Below are 22,891 nucleotides of genomic sequence, written 5' to 3'. Positions count from 1 at the left end.
AAAGACTACAAAGACAGTCAAAATCGCCAACGAGTGAGAAAATATTCCACCAAAAGGAAAGATGATCCCTCTTTATGGTTAGTGAAAGACCTCTACACCCCTGCCTCCAGAGGCAGCAAATACCATGACATAAATAAAATGTCCTAAGAATCAGCAAGAAAGTTGAGTCTCTAATTTCTTTATTTTCATCCCACTTCAATAAAGAGCCACAGCTATTCAAAGTGCGGAGAGGGAGGGTGCTAGAACTGGAGATGAAGGGTACCCTCATCTATCAGACGCCCCTGCCAACACTGGGGGCTGTCCTGGACCCCTCATCTCTCCTATCTTCTCCAACTCATTCCGTAAGCCATTTTTTCCAGCACAACCAATGTGTCTACCTTAGCTGCCAGGAATACAAAAGGGACAAGGGCAATTCCGGTCCCTCAAGTTGTCCACAGGGGACACATACTGTACAACATAAGGAAGCACTATTCCGACGGACACCGTCACAGGGAACTGCTAACAAGAGCTGACAGGAAGGTGCCTAAGCAGGCTGCCGGGTCAGGCAGGACCCTGCAGAGAAGACAGCTGAGGTGCGTCTCACAGAATGCGTGGGTGCTAACCAGGCCAAAAAGAGGAGGCCATTCCTGACCAAAGCATGGAAGAGCCAGGGAGCCACCGCAGTGCAGGAAGACAGGAGCGCGGCAGGCAGCAGAGCCAAGAACCAAGGGCCCAATTGTATTTTTAAGAGACTGAGGGTTGGAAATTATTCTGAAGACAATAACTGAAGGACTTTAAGCAAGAAAAAAACCTGCCTAGAAGCGAGTAGGTGTTGGGACTATTTCTTAAAAAAATGCATTGATAGATAAATAAATAAGGTTAACTCAATCTTAAATTTTAAAAGGGGGAAAGAAGATACTAAAGGGGGTTCTGTTGATAAAAAAATAAATAACTCTTTTTGTTGGTAAAGTACACTATACTATCTCCGAAGTCTGGATTTTCAAGTCTAAACTTAATTTCTTCATACAGCTCATAGACCAAACATTTTTGAACAAATCTATCTGAGGTCCCTTTTATAATAATCTTGATTCTACTTGGACGCTAGCTCCTGATCGGCCATTAACTAAGAACCAAATAAAGAGATCTCAAAGCACTACAGCTTTTATTGCTATTAAAATCAAAATCTGACAACAGAAAGGTACAAGTAACTCTTTACAATCATACCACAGGAGAGGAGAGGGTCAATCTCCAGGTACCTTTCCAGGTGAATTTCCTATGTGTTCATTAGTTCATGAACATACATCTGTCTTTGGTCCATCTGGCACAGGCCCTTTTTAAGTACTTTAAACGTTTTTTAAAATAATTATTGGCATTGTGATTGTTCTTTTAAACTTCTGGCAGTGAAAACTATGAAAAGATACTAAACAAAATTTATCTGTTTTGAAGTAGAACCACCTTTCACCATGTCAGCATTTGATGGCCACAAATCCAATGACAATCTTCCATCATTTCGAATTAGCAATTATTCTTAAGAAAGGAATAAGTTCAAGTATTAAGTTAGTTATTTCTTTCTTTGACTCAGCTCAACATTTTCTCCATGAGGGGATCGTTAGAACGTCTAAATGGAATTAATTTGGCAAATATATAGTAAGTGCCTTTTACCGGCAGAGCAGTTCCCTACCCCTTTACAGACCACTTAGGGCCACCCCTAAGGAAGGGAAATACAAGGACACCTAGCGAACAGTTCAGTAAATCAGCTTCAAATCAATTTCAGCTGACTGGTCCTGTTTTAGCCTCACGTCCTAATTCCAGGAACTCAGTTCTTACTTTGTTCCTTGTTGCCCAAGCCTCCAACTTATACTAACCACCAAATGGTCTCTGTGTTGACCCTACACCCCCACCCCCCATTCCCACCAAATTCATGTCTGCCACACTCATTTTTCCTAGTTCTGATTCCCATCTTGCCCCACTCTGAGATCTTTCAGAACTTAAAATTCAGAAGTCAAATCCAAGCCCGAGTCTCAGACTAGATCTCTCAATAGCCTGACAGTGACACTTGCAGATCAGACCCTCTTCTGTACCACATGGTAAGACCTCCCTCATACTAGGGCCTATGGGCCTTGCGGGGACAAGTGCCTGGCATTCACCCTAGACTTCCCTGAAAGCAACTGCTCAATTGCTCTGGACATTCTCTCAGTGCCACGATCTGCCCAGAGCTTCTGCCCCACAGAGTTGCTGGGATGCAGTCATCTGCCATTCCCTGAATGGCCAGTTCTGACAAGAATGGTCCCAGGTCCTGCAGGAAACACAAGTATGTACAGGACATGATTCACATCTTCCAGAAGTTTATATTCCAGGAAGGAAGCTAAGACAAGCAGAACCACAGGGACAGTCAGGAAGTACTAAAGGCCTTAAGAAGCAGAAGGACGATTTCTTCATATTTTCTGTATAATATTCGAGCAGTGCCTTAAAAGATGAAGATGATTTTCATACACTGAGATTGAAGACTTGAAGTGCAGAAAATAAGCATTAAAAGCAGTGAGAAAAGCATAGAAATAAAGCAGAAAAGGCAGAAAGGGTACAAAATTTATCAAAAAAAATGGTGAGTTGTCAGATGTGACTAAAATATAGGGGAGTATAAAGAAATGAACCCAGAAAGGTTGATTGGGGTCAGGCGGACAGCGGAAGTCCCAATGTGGAGCCATTAAAACTGGGTGTCATTCCTGTGCTCCCATGTTCTCAATTAATCAAAACTGAGAGTGTAAAAGCATAAAGCTAGATCTTTCTTTAGAATATCTGTTTACTCACCTTCTGCTACCTACCAACAACCCCCAAATTTCTCTTCCTTCAACTTGCGAATAGGTGAGAGCCAGCAGGAAAATGGAGAAAAGAAGGGAACAAATGGAAAAAGGATCCTAAAGTGAACAGGATCACGGAATCACTCAGCTTATGGCTGCTGGAGATCTCCAGGGATCAGATGATCTCACCCTCTGCTCTCGGGCAAGTATGCCTTCCAAATTCAGAGAAAGAGCACCTCGACTGGAAACCAAGTTTAACAACAAATGCTGTGCAATGAACGGGATCATCTTTCCAACAGTCTCAAATGCATATGCAAACGCCCCACAAAGCTCACAAGGAAGAAAAATGGGTGTTTGTGTCTTACAGTGGAAATACTGACATTCAGAGGATGAGAACCCACCCCACAAACAAAAAAGGCCTCAGAATGACAGCACTGCCCAGTCAGGGACCACACTCCCAGAGACAAGGGTCCCAGCCTTTCCTAACTCTTCTTCATCAGTACATCATTACAGCCTGGGCTCCTGTTCGTCATCTGGACCATGAATCACACTATCAGTGCTCCCTCAGAGGCCAGATAGTTAACTCTGAAGACTGCATTCTGTGCATATGAACTGAGCGCACACTAAGTGTCAGATCCGTGCTTGGCATTTGAAAAGATGTAAAAATGAACACCTGGACTTAATCCAGGACTTCCAAAACCTTCTATGTCAACCTGCCTCTTATTATTAGATCAAAAAAAAAAAAAAAAAAGGATGGGGAATAGGAATGGTTATGAACAAAAATGGCCTGGATTGATTATAAGCTCCAAATCAAAGAAAAAGGTTAAAAAAAAATCACTTACAGAAAGTCCTTTTAAAGCGACCGAGTTAGGCTTTCTTGACTCGAGAACATACCATGCATGCAAAGGCCTGTATCTCCTGTCAAGGAGGGAAGTTAAAAGGAACTCAAGCACCAGCCCCTTGTTATCAATGGAAATAAGACAGTCATGGAAAAGGAACAGGTTACTCATCGACTCATCGTGATGTTCTTGAACACCTGCCAGCATGGCCAGATGTGCAAGACAGGAAAGTGCGGTGCAGCCAAGCCCAGGAGCAAGATTGAGAACTGCAGGCAGAACTCCGGCAGCGGGGACGAGAGGCCAAACCTGACGGCGAGGCACAGGGCTTGTGCCATGAGCACAGAGCAAACTCTCTCAGCTTACGGGAAGTGGTGAGCTTTCACACCCCGCCGAGAGAAACACCTTCGAAATGCCAAAAATGGTGAGAAGAGCAGGCAGCACAAGCAGTGCATTAACACGGGACCGTTCGGCGGGGACAGAACTAAAACTAACACTCAGACGCACGATTTTCTTTCACTTGTTTGAAGTGAAATTTTCTCATGTTACTACTCAGTTGTTACTTATAAAATATTTACACTTCTTTAGCTAATTTATTTTAATTGATTTATAACAGTGATTTCAATAACACCAATCCAGCCTTTGTGCTGGGACAATGGTGACATGCGCTGCAAGAGTCCGATTATCAGGTGTGAGGTACTCCGAAGGGCTGCACACTTCTGGCCGGAAATGACGTTAGCACAAAAAATGGACTCTCATAAACAATCATTTTTAAATTTAAAAACATTTTTTAAAAAGACCACACGGCATTTCTTAGTGCGGCCTGAGAACAAGCTATGTGAGAATGACCTGCAGGACTCTACAAATGCAGGTTCCCATCACAGACCTGCCGCTCTCCGAACCTGTGTGTAAAAATCACCCAGGGTACTTGTTTTAAAATGCCAATGCACACACTTATCAAACCAGAAGCGCTGACACAGGCTGACCGTAGTCTGAGAAACAGAGCAATAGGACAAATGCTTTGAAAATGCAACTTATCTTGCTAATGGCAAAAAGGTCACCTATATATTCTTGAACAGACATACAAATTTTGTAAAAATTATTTTCAATGTATAAAGAGATATAACTATTTCAAGGAATCATGAAATAAACCCTTCTGGTTTGATGTGATTAACTTCTAACCATTCTGCTTGGCAAGGCAGGATTTTGACTGAAACAGGGAACGTGTCTAATAACCAAACAAACGAGAACCAACTTCTAAGAGAGAGGCACAGCTCCAGATGAAGGGAACCCAGCCCAACAGGATCTCTGAGTCACAGTGAGAAGAAGAAAGCAGAGGGAGAAGCAAATCAGTGGGGTCCCAGACACTTAAGGCAAACACGCAAGAAGGAACGGGGGCAGGTAAGTTTCTGATATACTAAAACGATTAACACTCAAGGAAAGCTGGCTCTTAGGACTCAAGGCATATAATATAACGAAATACATATTTATGAAATATTGATCAGGCAACCCTGTGACCATCCATGAACTTTCTGGCCTTTACTATCCTACCTACTGCCTCTAACTAAGGGATCCTTCCTGGGACTAACCTCCATAATGGTAATTTCTTCTCCTTTGATCCTATTTCAGAGCGAGGATATAGCAACACACCCTGATGTTCCTTATTTTAGAGAAATACTTCACCACTGCACAATCAGGCACGCCAATATCTGCCGACTTGAATCCAGGCCCCGAGACGTGAAATCACAGGTACCATGTCATCGCTCTAACAGCAAGTCTGTCGAGCACGCAACATGAACCGAGCAGGATGCTGCTAATTCAGGCGAAGTGTGAAAAAAAACAAAACACTGTGCAGAATAGTACAAGGGTAACACACAAGGCAATATGACGGTCACGGAATCTAGAAGAACATGGATTAGCAAGTTTCCAACCCCGGGGTTCAGTTTACTCACACATTTAATGAAAAGGCCAGTTTAGACAATTCATCAGTTTCTTCCAGTTCTGAAAGTTTTGGATTTAGTGAATTGTGCACTTAAGGTCGCCTGAGGGAAACTACAAGATTGTAATGGTAAACGGAAAACTAGATTTTGGAACAGCTGTTTCGTGGCAGCAACAGAACCCTGAGCACAGACGACACATGGACAGGACAGCTCTGGTGCCTCTGTCTCTCAGGTATAATCTCTGAACGACCTGAAGACGTTCTGTTCAGAACAGAATAAAAAGACCAGAAATCTAAAAACGCTTTGCAGGGTAAAGAATCTAAAAGGCAAAGTACAGATTTTTCTTGTTAAATTTTAAGTTTAAGCGGATTAGAGGTAAAGATGAGGTCATTACGTTGCCCTAACCCGGTATGACTGGTGTCTTCATAAGAAGAGAGCCAACCCCGGCGGCCTAGTGGTTAAAGTTCGGCACTCTCGACTCAGGCGGCCCGGGTTCGGTACCACACCACCCGTCTGTCAGTCGCCACACCGTGGCAGCGGCTCATGCAGAAGAACCAGAAGGACTTACGACTAGAATATACAACTGTGTACTGCGGCTTTGGGGAGGAAGACTGAAAAAGAGGAAGATTGGCAACAGATGTTAGCTCAGGGCAAATCTTTCCCAGAAAAAAAAAAAAATCTGTATATAAGAAGAGGAAGAGAGAGGCAGACAGACACACAGGAAGGATACCACGTGACAGAGATGGATTGGGGTGATACGTCCACAAGCCAGGGACCATCAAGGACTTCTGCCAGCACTAGAAGCTAAGAAAAAGGCATGGGACACATTCTCCCTAAAGACTTCACAGAGCATGGCCCTGTGTCCACCCCATGGACACCTGAAGGTTTCTGACCTTCAGGACCATGAGACAATAAATTTCTGCTGTTTTAACCTGCTCAGTTTGTGGACATCTGTTGGGGCAGCCCTAGTAACTACAACAGGTGTTAAGAGCCAGGGCCCAGAGCATCCATTTCCTGGACCACAGCAGTCAAGGGCTGGTGCTGGGGCCCCAAAGAGCAGCACCTTCCTTACTGCGGCTGTGTCCTGCTCAGGGCAGCGGCTGTGCAGTCCCATACTGGCGGCTTTCTCATCACAGAAGAGGCAGCAGTTCCCTCGGTGGCCTGGTATGGGGAACTTTGCTGGACGCTCACACTCCCTCCCAATCATCAAACACAATATTAAGTACAATGTAATAAATTCCTTCCTACTTAACAAAAAAGAGAGAATGATTAGAAGAGTAAATGGAGAACTGTCGAATAAAACACAACTCTTTACCAGTTAGCTGATATTTTAAACAATCCAGGTCATAAAATGACAAAGTGAAGTTGAAAACAATATGCCATTCTATAATCAAAAATTTACCAAGTGTAGAAACTTTATTAAAACTTTATTTTAGGGGCTGGCCTGGTGGTGTAGTGGCTAAGTTTGATGCACTGCACTTTGGCGGCCCAAGTTCACAGGTTTGGATCCCAGGCACGGACCTACAACACTCACCAAGTTATGCTGCGGCAGCGACCCACATATAAAAAGAAAACAAGGAGGACGATTGCCACAGATGTTAGCTCAGGGCTGATGTTCACCAAAAACACCTTTATTTTAGATGTATGTTGAAAATGTTAAGAAACGCCAGTTTTCACTGAATACCTCACCTGCCGCCATACTGTTCTATATGTGTTCTAAGACCAAAGACTGTAAAGAAAATAAAGGAAGGAAATCTGTAGACTGCCATAAGAAATTGAAAACAAAAAACATCAATTTCTTTCCATAAAATCAATCCATCAATACGCATTCTTCTTGTATAATATCCTGCAATTTACCCATATTTGTTGAATAAGAAACCATGCCTAGAAATAAACTGTTTGGAATAAGGACATGCTATTTGCCTAAAATAAATTACCTACTGTCCATTTCTGGGTGTCTTCATGATGGTATGCAAACATATCACATTATTTTAATATAGGATCCAGCAGTTAAATAAAAAAGGCAGTGGAAAATGTGGAATCCCTCACACTTTGGAACTGTAACAATTTCTCATAAACATATCTATTCAATTTTCCCAAAGATAATACAAGATACATGGCTTTGTTATGGTTACGACCATGATGAAAATTATGGTAATCTGCCAGGTAAATATGAGGATTTGTGGAAAATACTTCAACAACAAAAAAATAAAACAGAACTGTAAGTACACCAGAAAGAAGAGTTTTAATTTTGCCATTGTAAATGGCAAAATCAGTTTAAGGATCTTTTTGCAACCCTCATTTTCTGCTGTCCAAAATACAACCTGCCAAAGCCTCTTGTGGTTTTTTCCTACCTGAGGAAAGGGATTACTGCCTCTCCCCACCTCCAAAAAGAATCATAAAAACACTAACTCTAACGTGGGCACCATGAAATTGTGAATCTGGAAATCAGCAAAGAGGAAGGGGCAGAATTCAAGCCGAGAAGCAGAAATGGCAGTCAAGCTGAGCAGGAGCCCACTCTGACAACGCTGGGCTGGGCAAAGGGGGCAACAGGGCCTGTCAACAGAAGAAACTGAGAACAAGAGACGTGTGGCCCACAGCTGAAGGTCCTAACAGAGAAATGGGTGAAATGAAGCTAATGCTTGCTAAGCCTAACACCCAACTTTTACAAAGACGTCTTCACATACTCCTCAAAGCAACCTTACCTAGGCTGAGAAAACTGGTCCAAACAAACCAAGAAACTCAACTAAGGTCACAAAGCAGGAGACAAACCTGGGGCTTAGTCTTTTTCACATCATAGTGATCACAGAAAATGATAATATTTGTGCAGCAAGGTCCAGTAAAGAGAAGAAGCTGGCAGCAGCTGGTGGCAATGAGGCTGGAAGCTCTGAAAGCCACATCTGACCAACTCAGGGGTCAATATTCCAGCACGCCTGGAAGCCCCTCTGGGCTAGGCCTGGGCAACTCGACTGTGTGATTGCAAAGCTACTGCGTTTTCCAATCCATTCCACTGCTTCTCAGCGGCTGCACCCAGCTCAGCCTACAGCCAGTTCTTCTCACAGCCAAGGGAAGGGGTACCCCCCAACACACGTCCTGACTGTACGCCCTCCCAAAAACACAGGACTTTCCAGTGGTATTTTTACTGGAAAAAAAGTCTTCTATAAAAGACTTAGATAAGGAAATGCTGTCAAGATGGCGGCGTAGGAGGACTCTGAACTCACCTGCTCCCACAGACACAAAAAATTTACAACTACTGTTGGAATAATTGCCCCTGAGAGAGAACTGAAAATGGGATAAAAAGAACCCCCACTACAAGCGAGTGCTGACTGAAGTGGAAGAGGGAGAAATTCCTTTCTGGAGAGAAAAAAGCCACCTTTGAGCATGGCGCCTCACAGACAGCTGGGAGCAATAGTAAGACACACAGCCTTCCCTGGAGGAGCAGGAGATCTGAGCAGGAGAGCATTAACAACAATAAGCAGCTTTTGGACTCAGCACAACCAAGACAAGGGTCATAATATCTAGCTTTCCTGGCTATTAACCACAACAGGGAATATCCTCAGAAAACCTAGCAGACAGAAGGGGGGGAAAAAGCCTGCTCTTAAAGGGCCCACACACAAATTCACCCATTTCTGAAGGCAACCTAAAATCACCAGAAAGGAAGGTGCACAGTCCTTTGGTGAACAGAGACTTACCTGATGGGCTCTGGGTACCTCTCAGTGAGAGGTGAGACCTCCCCAGGGACTGAGACATTGGCGGCAGCCATTACTGTGACCTAGTAGTGGATTGCTAACACAGATGCTGGAAGATGCCACTGGGGTTTGTCCTCTGGACTGTTAGCCCAGGATCTGCCCCACTCACTAGAGCACTGATTTAACCCAGCTCAGCCAGGGCAGGCAGCCCATCCTAGGGACTGGCCAGACCCAAAAGCAAGCCCTCCGGCAAATTGTGGGCCCATACAGGTGGGGTGAGTGGGTCCACTTCTGTGGGGCAAGGCATGCATGAGGGACATGCCTGCATTGGTGGAGTGTGTGGGGCCTCTGCAGTGGGGCAAATGGGTCCACTTCATTGGGTCAGGAGAGGCACACAGGGCAGGTCTGTGCTGAAGGAGGGTGTGGCCCTGCAGGTGGTGGGGCTTGTCAGCTGCAGCAGACTTGCACTTCTCAAACAGCCACACAGGGGATCAGCCCCACCTTCCAAAGCCTGAAACAACTGGGTGCTCCCATGCCTGGGGCCGGGCTCATCAGCTGCGACCCTGAGAGCTGACAACAGCCTTGCAGGACAGAGGCCTACAGCCACTCTAAGTCCGTGAGCCTAGCAACCAGCCACACTTGGGGCATACCCACTTAACAGAAAAGCTGCTGCAGGAATGTGCTGTTAGACCTGCAGCCAACTGTGCGGGGGCACTCCATGCCCAATAAAGTAACTGAAGGGTCCACAGCAGCCACACAAAGCCAAGCATTACAAGCAGCTGGACAGGGGTACAGCCTAGCCTCCCTGCGCACTTGCAACAAGAGCAACCCTGCCACAACAGAAGGACACACTTAGCCCACACAGAGGTCACTCCTGGAACATTTGGAACTGGTGATGAGAGGGAAGCACACTGCTGGGCCTCATAAGGCATCTCTTACATAAGGCCACCTCTCCAAGATGGGGAGACATAGCCGACCCACCTAATACATAGATATAAGCACAGAGAAAGAGGCAAAATGAGGAGACAAAGGAATATATTCCAAACAAGGGAACAGGATAAAACCCTAGAAAAAGAACTAAATGAAATAAAGATAAACCATCCACCTAAAAAAGAGTACAAATTAAAACTCATAAGGATGCTCACTGATCTTGTGAGAAGAACGGATGAACTCAGTTGGAACTTCAACAAAGAACTGGAATATATTAAAAAAACAACCAATCAGAAATGAAGAATACAATACTAGAAATGAAAAATTCACTAGAGGGACCAAATAGCACACTAGATAATACAGAAGGATAGATCAGTGAGCTGGATGAAAGACTAGAGGAAATCACCCAAGCTGAACAGATAAAAGAAAAAAAGAATTAAAAAGAATGAGGACATTCTAAGGGACCTCTGGGACATCAGGCACACTAACATCTGTTTTATAGGTGTGCCAGAAGGAGAAGAGAGAGACAAAGGGGCAGAGAATCTATCTGAAGAAATAATAGCTGAAAATTTTCCTAACCTAAGGAAGGAAACAGACATCCAGGTATAGGAAGCACAGAGAGCACCAAACAAGATAAACCCAAGGAGGCCCACCTGAAGACACATTATAATTAAAATGTCAAGAATTAAAAATAGAGAGAGAATCCTAAAAGCTGCAAGAGAAAGGCAGTACAAAGGAAACCCCAAAAGGCTATCAGCTGACTTCTTAGCAGAATCCTTACAGATTAGAAGGGAGTGGCACCACATATTTAAAGTACTGAAAGGAAAAATACTCTACCTGACAAGGTTATCATTCAGAATGGAAGGCGAGATAAGAGTTTCCCAGACACGCAGAAACCAAAGGAGTTTATCACCAAGAAACCAGCCTTACAAGAAATGCTAAAGGGGCTTTTTAACTGGAAAGCAGAAGACAGCCACAAATAGGAATAAGAAAATTATCAAAAAAAAAAAGAAAGAAAGAAAAGCAAGAAAATCACTGGTAAAGGCAAATATACAGTAAAGGTAGCACAGCAACCACCTGTGACACTAATATGAAGATCAAAAGACAAAAGTACTAAAATTATCTATTTCCATAAGAGGGTAACAGACACACATGCACAAAAAAAGAGGTTAGATGTGATATCAGAAACATAAAATGTGGGAAGAGGGGAGTAGAGCTTGTAGCAAGAGGTCAAACTAAAGAGACTATCAACTTAATATAATAGATTGCTATATATGTAGACTATTATAGATGAACCTCATGGTAACCACAAACCAGAAATCTTCAATAAATACATAAAAAATTAAGACAAAGTAGCCCAAACATAATACTAAAGAAAGCCATCAAACCACAAGGAAAGAGAGGAATAGAAGAAGAAATAACAGAGAAGAACCACTAAACACCCAGAAAGGATGTAACAAAATGGCATTAAGTACATACTTATCAACAGCTACTTTAAAAGTCAATGGACAAAATGCTCCAAGCAAACAGCACAGGTGGCCTACTGGATAAGAAAATAAGACCCGTATATATGCTGCATACAAGAGACACACTTCGGACCTAAAGACACTCACAAGCTGAAAGTGAAAGGATGGAAAAAGATACTCCATGCAAATGGCAATGAAAAGAAAGCTGTGGTAGCAATACTCGTACCAGACTAAATAGACCTTAAAACAAAAACTGTAACAAAAGACAAAGAAGGGCACTACATAATGATAAAGGGAACAATCCAACAAGAGGATCTAACACTTGTAAATACCTATGCACCCAACACAGGAGCACCTAAATATATAAAGCAATTATTAACAGACATAAAAGGAGAAACAGACAACAACACGATAACAGTACAGGACTTTAACACTCCACTTACACCAATGGATAGATCATCCAAACAGAAGATCAATAAGGAAACATTAGCCTTAAATGACACAATAACCAAATGGACTTAGTAGATATATACAGAACATTCCATCCAAAAACTGCAGAACACACATTCTTCTCAAATGCATACAGAACATTCTCCAGGAGAGATCACATATTAGGCCACAAAATAAGTCTTAATAAATTTTAAAAAGACTGAAATAATACCAAACATCTTTTATGACCACAATGGGATGAAACTAAAACTCAACTACAGGAAGAAAATCGGAAAAGCCACAAGAATGCGGAGATCAAACAAAATGCTACTGAACAACAATTGGGTCCACAAAGAAATCAAAGGAGAAATTTAAAAAATACCTGGAGACAGATGAAAATGAAAATATGACATGCCAAAATCTATGGGATACAGCAAAAGCAGTTCTAAGAAGCAAGTTTATAGTAATACAGGCCCTCTTCAACAAACAAGAAAAACCTCAAATAATCCAACAGTGCACCTAAAGGAACTGGAAAAAGAAGAACAAACAAAGCCCAAAATCAGTAGAAGGAAGGAAATAAAAATCAGAGCAGAAATAAATGAAATAGAGACTAAAAAGAACAATAGAAAACAATCAACAACTAAGAGCTGTTCTCTGAAAAGATAAACAAAATTTACAAATCTTTAGTTAAACTCACCAAGAAAAAAAGAGAAGACTCAAATAAATAAAATCAGAAAGGAAAGACAAGAAATTCAACAGACACCTCAGAAATACAAAAGATTATAAGAGAATATCACAAAAAGCTATACGCCAATAAATTGGATAATTGAGAAGAAATGAATAAATTCTTAGAATCATACAACCTTCCAAAACTTAATCAAGAAGAAATAGAGAATTTGAATACACCAATCACCAGCAAGGAGATCGAAACAGTAATTAAAAACCTCCCAAAAAACAAAAGTCCGGGACCAGACGGCTTACCTGGTGAATTCTACCAAACATTCAAAGAAGACTTAATACCTATCCTTCTCAAACCCTTCCAAAAAATCGAAGAGGGGAAGCTTCCTAACTCATTCTACAAAGCCAACATTACCCTGATACCAAAACCAGACAAGGACAACATTTAAAAAAAAGAAAATTACAGGCCAGTATCACTGGTGAGCATCAATGCAAAAATCCTCAACAAAATACTAGTAAATCGAATACAACAATACATTAAAAAGATCATACACCATTATCAAGTGGGATTCATTCCAGGGACGCAGGGATGGTTCAACATCTGCAAATCAATCAACGCAATACAGCACGTTAACAAAATGAAGAATAAAAACTACATGATCATCTCAGTACATGCAGAGAAAGCATTTGACAAGATACAGCACCCATTTATGATAAAAACTCAGAATAAAATAGGTACAGAAGGAAAGTACTCAACATAATAAAGGCCATATATGACAAACCTACAGTGAGTATCATTCTCAATGGAGAAAAATTGAAAACTCTCTCTCTAAGAACAGGAACTAGACAAGGATGTCACTTTCACCACTCTTATTTAACATAGTATTGGAAGCCCTAGCCAGAGTAATCAGGCAAGAAAAAGAAATAAAAGGGATCCAAACTGGAAAGGAAACTGAAACTGTCACTATTTGCAGATGACATGATTTTACATAGAGAAAACATAAAGAATCCACCAAAAACCTTTCAGAAGTCATAAATGGATACAGTAAAGTTGCAGGATACAAAATCAACATACAAAAATCAGTTGTGTTTCTATACACTAACAACAAAGTAGCAAAAAGAGAAAATAAGAATACAATCCTATTTACAATTGCAACAAAAAGAATAAAATACCTAGGAGTAAACTTAACCAAAGAGGTGGAAGACCTATACACTGAAAACTATAAAACATTGTTGAAAGAAATTGAAGAAGACACAAAGAAATGGAAAGATATTCGGTGCTCTTGGATTGGAAGAATACATATAGCTAAAATGTCCATACTTCCTAAAGCAATCTACAGATTCAATGCAATCCCCATCAAACTTCCAACAACATTTTTCACAGAAATAGAACAAAGAATCCTCAAATTTATATGGAACAACAAAAGACCCCAAATAGCCAAAGGATTGCTGAGAAAAAAGAACAAAGCTGGAGGTATCACACTCCCTGATTTCAAAATATGCTACAAAGCTATAGTAATCAAACTGGCATGGGACTGGCACAAAAACAGACACACAGATCAATGGAACAGAATCAAGAACCCAGAAATAAACTCACACATCTATAGACAGCTAATTTTCGACAAGGGAGCCAAGAAGATACAATGGAGAAAGGAAAGTCTCTTCCATAAATGGTGCTGGGAAAACTGGACAGCCACATGCAAAAGAATGAAAGTAGACCATTATCTGACACCACACACAAAAAATAACTCAAAATGGATTAAAGTCTTGAATGTAAGACCTGAAACCACGAACTTTTAGAAGAAAACATGGGCAGTACACTCTGACATTGGTCTTAGTAGAATATTTTCAAGTACCATGTCTGACCAGGCAAGGGAAACAACAGAAAAAATAAACTAATGGGACTACATCAAATTAAAAAGCTTCTGCACAGCAAAGGAAACCATCAACAAAATGAAAAGACAACCTAACAACTGGGAGAAGGTATTTGCAAACCATATATCTGATAAGGAGTAAATATCCAAAATATATAAAGAACTCATATATCTCAACAACCAAAAACTAACAACCCAATTAAAAAATGGGCAAAAGATCTGAACAGATATTTCTCCAAGGAAGACATACAGATGGCCAAGAGGCACATGAAAAGATGTTCAGTGTCACTAATTATTAGGAAAATGCAAATCAAAACTACAATGAGATATCACCTCATGGCCATCAGAACGGCTATAATTACCAAGACAGGAACCAACAAGCGTTGGTGAGAATGTGGGAAAAGAGAATACTCGTACACTGTAGTAAGAATGTAAATTGGTGTAACCACTATGGAAAACAATATGGAGATTCCTCCACAAATGTAAAAGAGAACTACCATATGATCCAGCTATTCCACTCCTGGGTATTTATTTGAAGAAAACAAAAACACTAATTCGAAAAGATATATGTACCTCTATGTTTACTGCAACATTATTTACAATAGCCAAGACATGGAAGCAACCTAATTGTCCACGGATGGACAAAGTTAAAGAAGATATGGTGTATATATATCTTCTTCTTCTATCTTCTATATGGCATACACACACACATACACACACACGATGAGAATTATTCAGCCATAAAAAAGAATGAAATCTTGCCATTTGCTAAAACGTGGATAGATTCTGAGGGCATTATAAGTCAGACAGAAAAAGATAAATACCATATGATCTCACTTATACGTGGAATCTAAAAAAAAAAAACAAAATTGAGTTTATGGAAATAGAGGACAGATTGGTAGCTGCCTGAGGTGGGGGGTGGGGAGTGGGCAAAATGGTTGTATAGAATCAAAAGATACAAATTTCCAATTATAAAATGAACAAGGCATGTGGAGGCAATGTACAGCATAGTGGGGACTATAGTTAATAAAACTATATTGTGCATTTGAAAGCAGTTAGGAGAAAGGATATTGAAAATGCTCATCGTGAGAAAAAAATTTTGTAACTATGTATGGTGATAAATGTTAACAGGACTTACTGTGGTGATCATTTTGCAGTATATACAAATATCTAATATTACACTGTACACCTGAGACTAACATAGTGTTATAGGAATTATATTTCATTTAAAAAAAGAACCACAAAAGCTGGTTCAGTCACCAAAAAAACCAAAGCAAAACAAAGAATAAGTCAAGTTTTCTTAAGAAAAAAAATCAACTCCCCCCCCAGATGCCAGAAATTCTCTCTAAAAGCAACAAAGGCAGTCACTCCAGTAGGCTTAACATGAAAAATCCTAGTTAAAGAAACACCAAAACACATTCACATTAAAGTGCTATTAGTCAAAAAAGCAAAGATAAACCTCTGAAATCAGATTCCATCTCACTTTAGTAAGAACAAGGAATCTGGAGAGAGGTGCACAATCATTCAACATCACAGAATGGGTGGAGGATCCTCCCCCAAACCCGAGGCAAAGAAAGGTGGAAAACCATGAAAAAGTGGATAAACTTAAAAGTGGTTCATATGTTTATGAAGTCTCTGAAATGAAACACAAAATCTGATAACGAATAATTGGGCATTATTCTGAAGGGACTGAAAAAAGGTCAAAAGATTGCCACAGAGGTCAAAGGACCAAAAAGTTACATATAAAACACTGCTGTGGAAAATCCATGTCAACCCAAACATCAATGGCCTAGAATCCTATTTAGCCCTTTGGTGTTACCTTTCAGGGCAGGGGTGGGCCTCCAGCCTGTTTGTATAAGTGAAGTTTTACTGGAACGCAGCCACACCCACCTGTTCAGGTATTGACCATGGCTACAATGGCAGCAGCTATGGCAGAGACCATATGGCTCACAAAGCCAGAAATATTTACTATCTGGCCCTTTAGAGAAAAAGTTTCCAGACCCCTGTTCTACACAAAAGCCACCTGGAACGGAAAAGTTGCCCCTTACTTATTTACACTGATGATCAGCAGAAGACCAATGGCCAGATTTACAGAAAGATCTATTCCCATTAAGTAACAGAAAACATATTCCTACATTTTTATAGACCAATTAAATAAGTTCCATTCACTTATATTCTGTTCTGATTAACACTCCAGATAGCGATTATAAAATAGCTCAAATTGTATAAGTTCATTACGTAAATAGTATGACAGAGCTGTTACTTTGACAAAGGTTAGGAAAAGAAGTCATCCTGCTTAAAAAACTAAGGAATGCTTCATGACTGCCTGTCCTCATTCCCACCACCCACCAAAAACCATGAAAAATATTCTCTAAGAGTTTTCCTTAGAACAAAAAAATATTCTGTAAAGACATATACCACAAAGGGATAATCAAAATATCAATCACCGAAAGAGGAATCGGCACTTTCTGAGTTTTGTAACTCTAAAAGTGAACAGTTCTATATTATTTTTATGAATAAGTTGAAAAATTCCGAACCGCCAATATATCCTGCAAACAGATATAATTATAATGATACAACCAAATGTTACTCACCTATATCCCCTACAAAAATGAGAAGAGGAGAGATTGAATTGAAACATGCAAAAATGTGAAGAAACACTTCTTAAAACATCTTGCTATGTATTTATAGACATGCTCATAAAGTCACTGCTGATAAAGCAATTCAGAGCCAACGGGCATCACACAGGTCATTTCCAAAACACTCTCAAGTCTTATACTGAGTTTGCTACCATATTTTACATATAATTTACTAAAATACCTATCCACATAACTCGAGCAAATATCTGAAGGGACAAATATTTTAATTTGAACGTGCTGCTTTGCGCAGCTGCAGCTACACTGCACATTTTTTAAATACCAAAGACTATTTAAAAAGGAAACAAAACCTGAAAGGAAATCTGGAACTTACTATCTCATTAAGCAACTTATTTTCCAAAACTGCATTCATTAAATAACCTCCTTTCTCTCCTCTCCAGGTGCCCTGAAGGGTGGCTACATTGGTAATACTATACAGAGATACATTTTAAAACATCAGACAGTTCCTAGGAAAACAGTGTTAGGTTCTAGAAATGCCCTAAGTCTCTGATGATGTCTCAGTCCACCACGTGTTTAAGTGAAAATGAAGAAACCTACAATTCAGTAAATGCACAACAGCTGAGAAGAAAAGAATACTTCAATGTTCGCAATAAATCAGAGCCCAGTGGATTGCAACCACCCGGAAGACGAAGGGGAGGGGACTATGAGGTTTTCACTTACGGAAGCAAACTATCAGTGCACTCCCGATTATCTGCAACTACAGCGCTGACTTTCATTATTCGGGTCTGGCCATTGCACCACCCGCCCCTCTGCCCCCTCCCCTGGGACGCCGTCCTCATACCAGACGCGGCTTCCTCATTCTTGGAGTGACTGCTGTTTTCCTGGGCTGGGAAAGAGCTCTTGCAAGTGTCCAGCCAGGAAAATGTGTAAGTGGGGAAGGGAACGGAGGGGCCAGAGAGGTACGAGCGACATAAGGAAACCCGACGAGTGGTTCAGACCATCCAGCGACCGCCTTTACGCTTTAAATGCAGACGGATTCTCCACCGTGGAGAGATTCCCGGGTAATGGTGAAAATGCTTTACAACTTGGATTCTGAAATTTATTGCTTTCCAATTTCAGAGGAAAAGCCCCATCACACAGTCACTCGGACATTTCGTTTGCTGACCGGCTTCGTTGCTTATCAACTATGAACTTTCCGTCCAAGCGGCGAGGCCGAGGTGCAGCTGAACCGTGAACCGAGACACGGACCAGGGGGCGACAGAGACCCGAGCCTCCCCCCTGTATCTTCAGGTCTCGGTCCCACGAGGTGCCCTCCGCCCCGCCCGCAGACATCCCCCGGGAGCAACCCCGCTCCCTCCCCAGCCCCGGGCCGGGAGGAAGTACCGCCCTCCGAGCGGGAACCGCGCCGTCCTCGCCGCACATTGGCTGCGGAGCCCGTCAGTCCTGCGGGGGCGGGGCCTCCCGCCCCAGAGCGCAATCTCAGGCCCGCACCACCCAGAGGGTCTCCGGGCTTCCCCACCCCGCGAGCAAGCCACCAGCCTCCACCAGGGGATCCTTCGCTTTCATTTCGCCGACCCTGCTCTCCCTGTTCCCGTACTTCTGCCTCTTTGATTCCTCCCAGAGGCAGAGTTTTTCAAAGCTCCAACATCTCTCATCCCTCACCCCAGCAAGCTCCCATTCCTCCCAAATGGAGGATGCTGCGGGTTTTAGGAGCGCGGTAAGCTGTGCACTGGGTCTCCCGAGGGGAGCCGAGGAGTACTTCCCCTGGAAATGAAATAACCACTTAAGTTTAAGTTAACCGTTTTCAGTGCACTGGCCTTCACCAAGTGTTACAGCCAAGAATACTCGGAGTCCATTCAGCAAGAGTTGCCACAAAGCATTAGAGGGTTAATTGTATCTCTCGTTTAACTATCCACCGTTTTCAGTGTTTGTCCAGTTGTCCCAAAAGTATCATACACCTTTTTGAGTAGAAGTACTATGCCATTCTTCGACCACACCCGCAGCAGCTCAAGCTCCTGTCCATAAAGATTTATCACACACACATCCTGCCCTGCAAGCTGACAAGACGCACGGCTGTCGCCTGCAGGGAGCGTGCACACTTCCCGAAACTGCACATTCCTTGGAGGAGGAATGAGAAACAGTGGTTCTAATTATGACGAGTACGCCATGCTCTACAAACTATGGGCATTTGATCTTCTTTTTCAACTGCATCCTTAAAAGGAGGAGGAAAATCATTTCACTTTTGTAATATGTTTCTGACTTTCAGTTTCGTCACCAGAACTGCTCAAGGATGGAAGCACATCGTACTGTAAGGTAAGTATATTTTTAGTGCTTATCCCAGCAAGGACTACAGCCATGGGAGAACACGATTCATCTGTTTGACACAGATCCCAAGGCCTACCCTATATAGGAAAGAGGCACAGGAATTCCTTAGATCTCACTGCAGCATCCTCTAGGTTGTACTCGCTTCCTGACACTGTCCTGGGGCAACGTGGTCCTCTCACTTGTCTCCTTTTTTTCTTTTGGGCTCCCCTTCGTCTCTCTGACTTTGGCCTCAATTTTCAATTTCTTTTGCATTGCCGCCATCACCCCCAGTTGTTCGCTTTGCCTTTCGTCCCTCTCTCTGACATTTCCTAACCCTGACAGTCTCACTAAAGCTCATTCTCCGACGGGACGCTCCCGCTCCCCGGACTTCTCAGGCTACTTCAGATTCTCCGCTATCTGCCGGGCTCCCACCACCCACTCTCCCAAAGAACTTCACTCTCCACAGTCTGGCTGGGGCCGAATCCTGACAGCAGAACCTAACCAATCCGCGACGGATAAATAACCGACGCCGCCAATGAGCATCGCCGGGAGGCGGGACTTCGCTCAAGTTCCTCCGGTCCTGAAACCAAAGACCTGTTGCCGCCGCCGCCGCCGCCGTGGCCGCAGAGTTTCTTAGCTACCGCGGCGCCGTGGCGGCCTCGGGCCCCAGAGCCCGTGCCGGGCGCCAAAGTCCCGCCGCCCGCTGCCGCTGCTGCCCCCCGACAGGACCGGAACCCCCACCCCGCTGGAGCGCGCGCGCCCCGCCCCACTCCCCGCGCGGGGGGATCCCGAGGCCGGCCCGCGCGGTCCCGACCTCCCCTCCCCGCCCGAGTCCCCGCGCCCGGGACCCCGGCGCCACTCACCAAGAAGTTGGGAGGTTTCCGTTCTCCTGCCCGCGAGGACCCGGGGTGGGCGGGCGGCTCGGCCAGGCGGCGCCGCGGAAAGGCCCGCTGGGCCGGGGGCTGTGGCCGCGAGGCCCGGAGCCGATCGCCACCTCCCGCCGCGCCGCCCCCGCGGACGCTGCAGGCGCGGGCACCCACCCTGCGCTCGGCCCGGCGCGTCCAGACTGCGAGCCTAGCGGCGGCCCATCCTCCCGCGGCCGCCGCCGTCCGCAGTGTAAACATCCCGGCATCCCCGAGGAGAGGGGCGGGGCGGGCGCAGGCCCCTCCCCGCGCGCCCGATCCTCCCCCGTGCGCCCCGCGCCCGGCCCTCCCCGCGCGCTCCATCCTCCTCACGCGCCCGATCCTCCCCGCGCGCGCCAGGCCGTCCCCGCGCGCCCGATCCTCCCCCGTGCGCCCCGCACGCTCCATCCTCCCCGCGCTCCCGATCCTCTCCTTGCGCCCGGTGCCCGGCCCCCCGCGCCCGGCCCCCCCCGCACGCCCGATCCTCCCCGCGCGCCCGGTGCCTGGCCCTCTCCGCGCGCTGCGTCCTCCCTGCGCGCCGTGCACCCGGCCCCTCGCGCCCCGCGCGGCGCCCTGGGGAGCGGAGCGGGCCTCGCCGCTTCCCCGCTGCAGCCGAAGGCAGCTCTCGACGAGCCCCTCCAGGCCGATGTCTTTCCATCGTCAGCCCTCGCGTGGTGCGTGGCGCTCCGCTCTGCCCCCTTCGCCGTCTTCCCCTCCTGCAGGCCAGCTCCGCTCCGAGCTGGGGGTCGGCAGCTTTTTGAGAACTTTATAGTTAAACGCCCCCACTTGCAAGCGGTAAGCCCAATCGGAGACCTCCCCTTTCTTATGGAACACGGCGTTTTGATCCCATCCTCTTTTGCTAAGTAGTTTAACTACTTAGCGGACCTTGTTCGAAACTAGTTCGCTTTAACTTAAAGCGAACCTTGCGTTAAAGTGAGAGGTCCAGCATAGGGGACAGTGGCTTTTAGGACATTTCCGAAAGGTGAACTACCTGGTTTGGTACCAGGAATCTTGGGCGGGGGTGGGATATATATATTATGTATCCAAAATATGTATAAATATATCCATATCCCAGAACCCTAGTACACGGAACTGCAACAGGAATACTTTGAATCCTTCGGCTTCACTGCTTCCAGTAACTGGACACGCATAACTAGGAGGCTGTGAGGGGTCAACCACGCCTTGATTCCAGTCTCAGCCCAGTGAAGGTTAACTCTGTGACCTGGCGTCAAGTTATTTCCACCTCTTTCAGGTATGAATCTCTTTGTCTGTAAAAGGAGAATAGTAATAATGCCCATCTCCAGGACGGTTACAATTAAATGAGATAAAGCAAAGTTCTTAAGCACTAGAGCCTGACACGTATGAAGGACTCATTAAATAGTTATTACTCCTAGGTCTTCGCTAGTTCACTTCCCTACCAAAGGGATTTATTCAGTCCAAGAATAGGTAGATTATAGCTCAAATACTTAAAATGATAAAGCTATGGAATTAAGATTCGGAAAGTTTACTTTTAGAGAAAAACTAATTCAAGATCTCAAAAGGAAATGTTGATTTCAGTAGCCCAAGAAGTAATAATAAATGTGCGAGGCATTGTTCTAAGGCATGAGGAAACAATAGGTCACCAAGATGCAAAGTCTCTGCTTTCATGGAGCTTACATTGCAGTAGAAAAGGCAAAAATAGTAATAATAAGCCAATAAATACATACTATGTCAGAGGGTGATTCATACAAAAATAAAGCAGGGTAAGGAGTCACGGGAAGGGAGGATGCTATTTGAAATATGTTTTTCTGGGAAGGCCTCTCACATTTGAGCAGAGACCTGAAGGAAATGAGCCACGTGTCTATCCAGGAGCAGAGTGGAGCACTTAACCCAACAACAAATGCAAACACCCTGAGTGGAAGTGGGCTTGGCATGTTTGAGAAATAGCCAGGAGGCCAGGGTAGCTAAGATCCAGTGAGCAAACGGAGAGCGGTAGCAGATGAGATCAGAAGGGGGGTGGGGTACGGGAAGGGGACAAATGTAGAAGCTTGTAATGTTTAGAATTAATTCTGAATGAAATGGAAAGCCACTGGAGGAGTGACCCAGTCAGATTTGGTTGGGAGAGAACAGCTGTGCTGTGGGGAATAGACTGCAGGCTAGGAACAACTAGAAGAATTAAGAGACTATCGTAATGGCCAGGCAAAAATATTGTTGATTTAGTCCTAACAGTGGAGGTGCTAAGAATCATCAGATTCCAGATTTGTTTTTTAAAACAGAACCAACAAGATTTACCAGTGGTTTGGATGTAGGATAAGAAAGGAGGCAAGAGTGAAGCCAATGACGCTGCCATTTGAACCAGATTATTGTCAGGTCACCCCAAATAAAAGTCAGCCAGTCAAATGAGAACAGTGTCACCTGAGTCATACACAGGCACGCCTTGCAGGAAAAATAACCAGAGGTTCCCAGGGTAAGGACATTTCAAACCAACAC

General features: G+C 44.0%; 1 protein-coding gene across 7 annotated transcripts in view; it reads right to left on the bottom strand.

Annotated features, from left to right (window-relative positions):
- Positions 1-20,685, bottom strand: part of NEK7 (NIMA related kinase 7) — a 160,728-nt gene extending 140,043 nt beyond the window's left edge. The window contains exon 1 of one of the 7 annotated variants that reach the window (XM_070602455.1): positions 20,384-20,685. Coding sequence is in view for 1 of the 7 variants with exons in the window: in XM_070602451.1 (XP_070458552.1) it covers positions 20,384-20,644 (261 nt within the window). In the remaining 6 variants the exon portion in view is untranslated. Of the gene's footprint in view, positions 1-18,057; positions 18,588-20,383 lie in introns of those variants that run through there. The other 6 variants (XM_070602451.1, XM_070602456.1, XM_070602453.1 and 3 more) reach the window with 6 other exon arrangements.
- Positions 20,686-22,891: the final 2,206 nt, after the last annotated feature.

Source organism: Equus przewalskii, chromosome 31 (genome assembly GCF_037783145.1).
Source record: "Equus przewalskii isolate Varuska chromosome 31, EquPr2, whole genome shotgun sequence".
NCBI lineage: Eukaryota > Metazoa > Chordata > Mammalia > Perissodactyla > Equidae > Equus > Equus przewalskii.
This window is presented reverse-complemented; position numbering and strand designations above follow the sequence as displayed.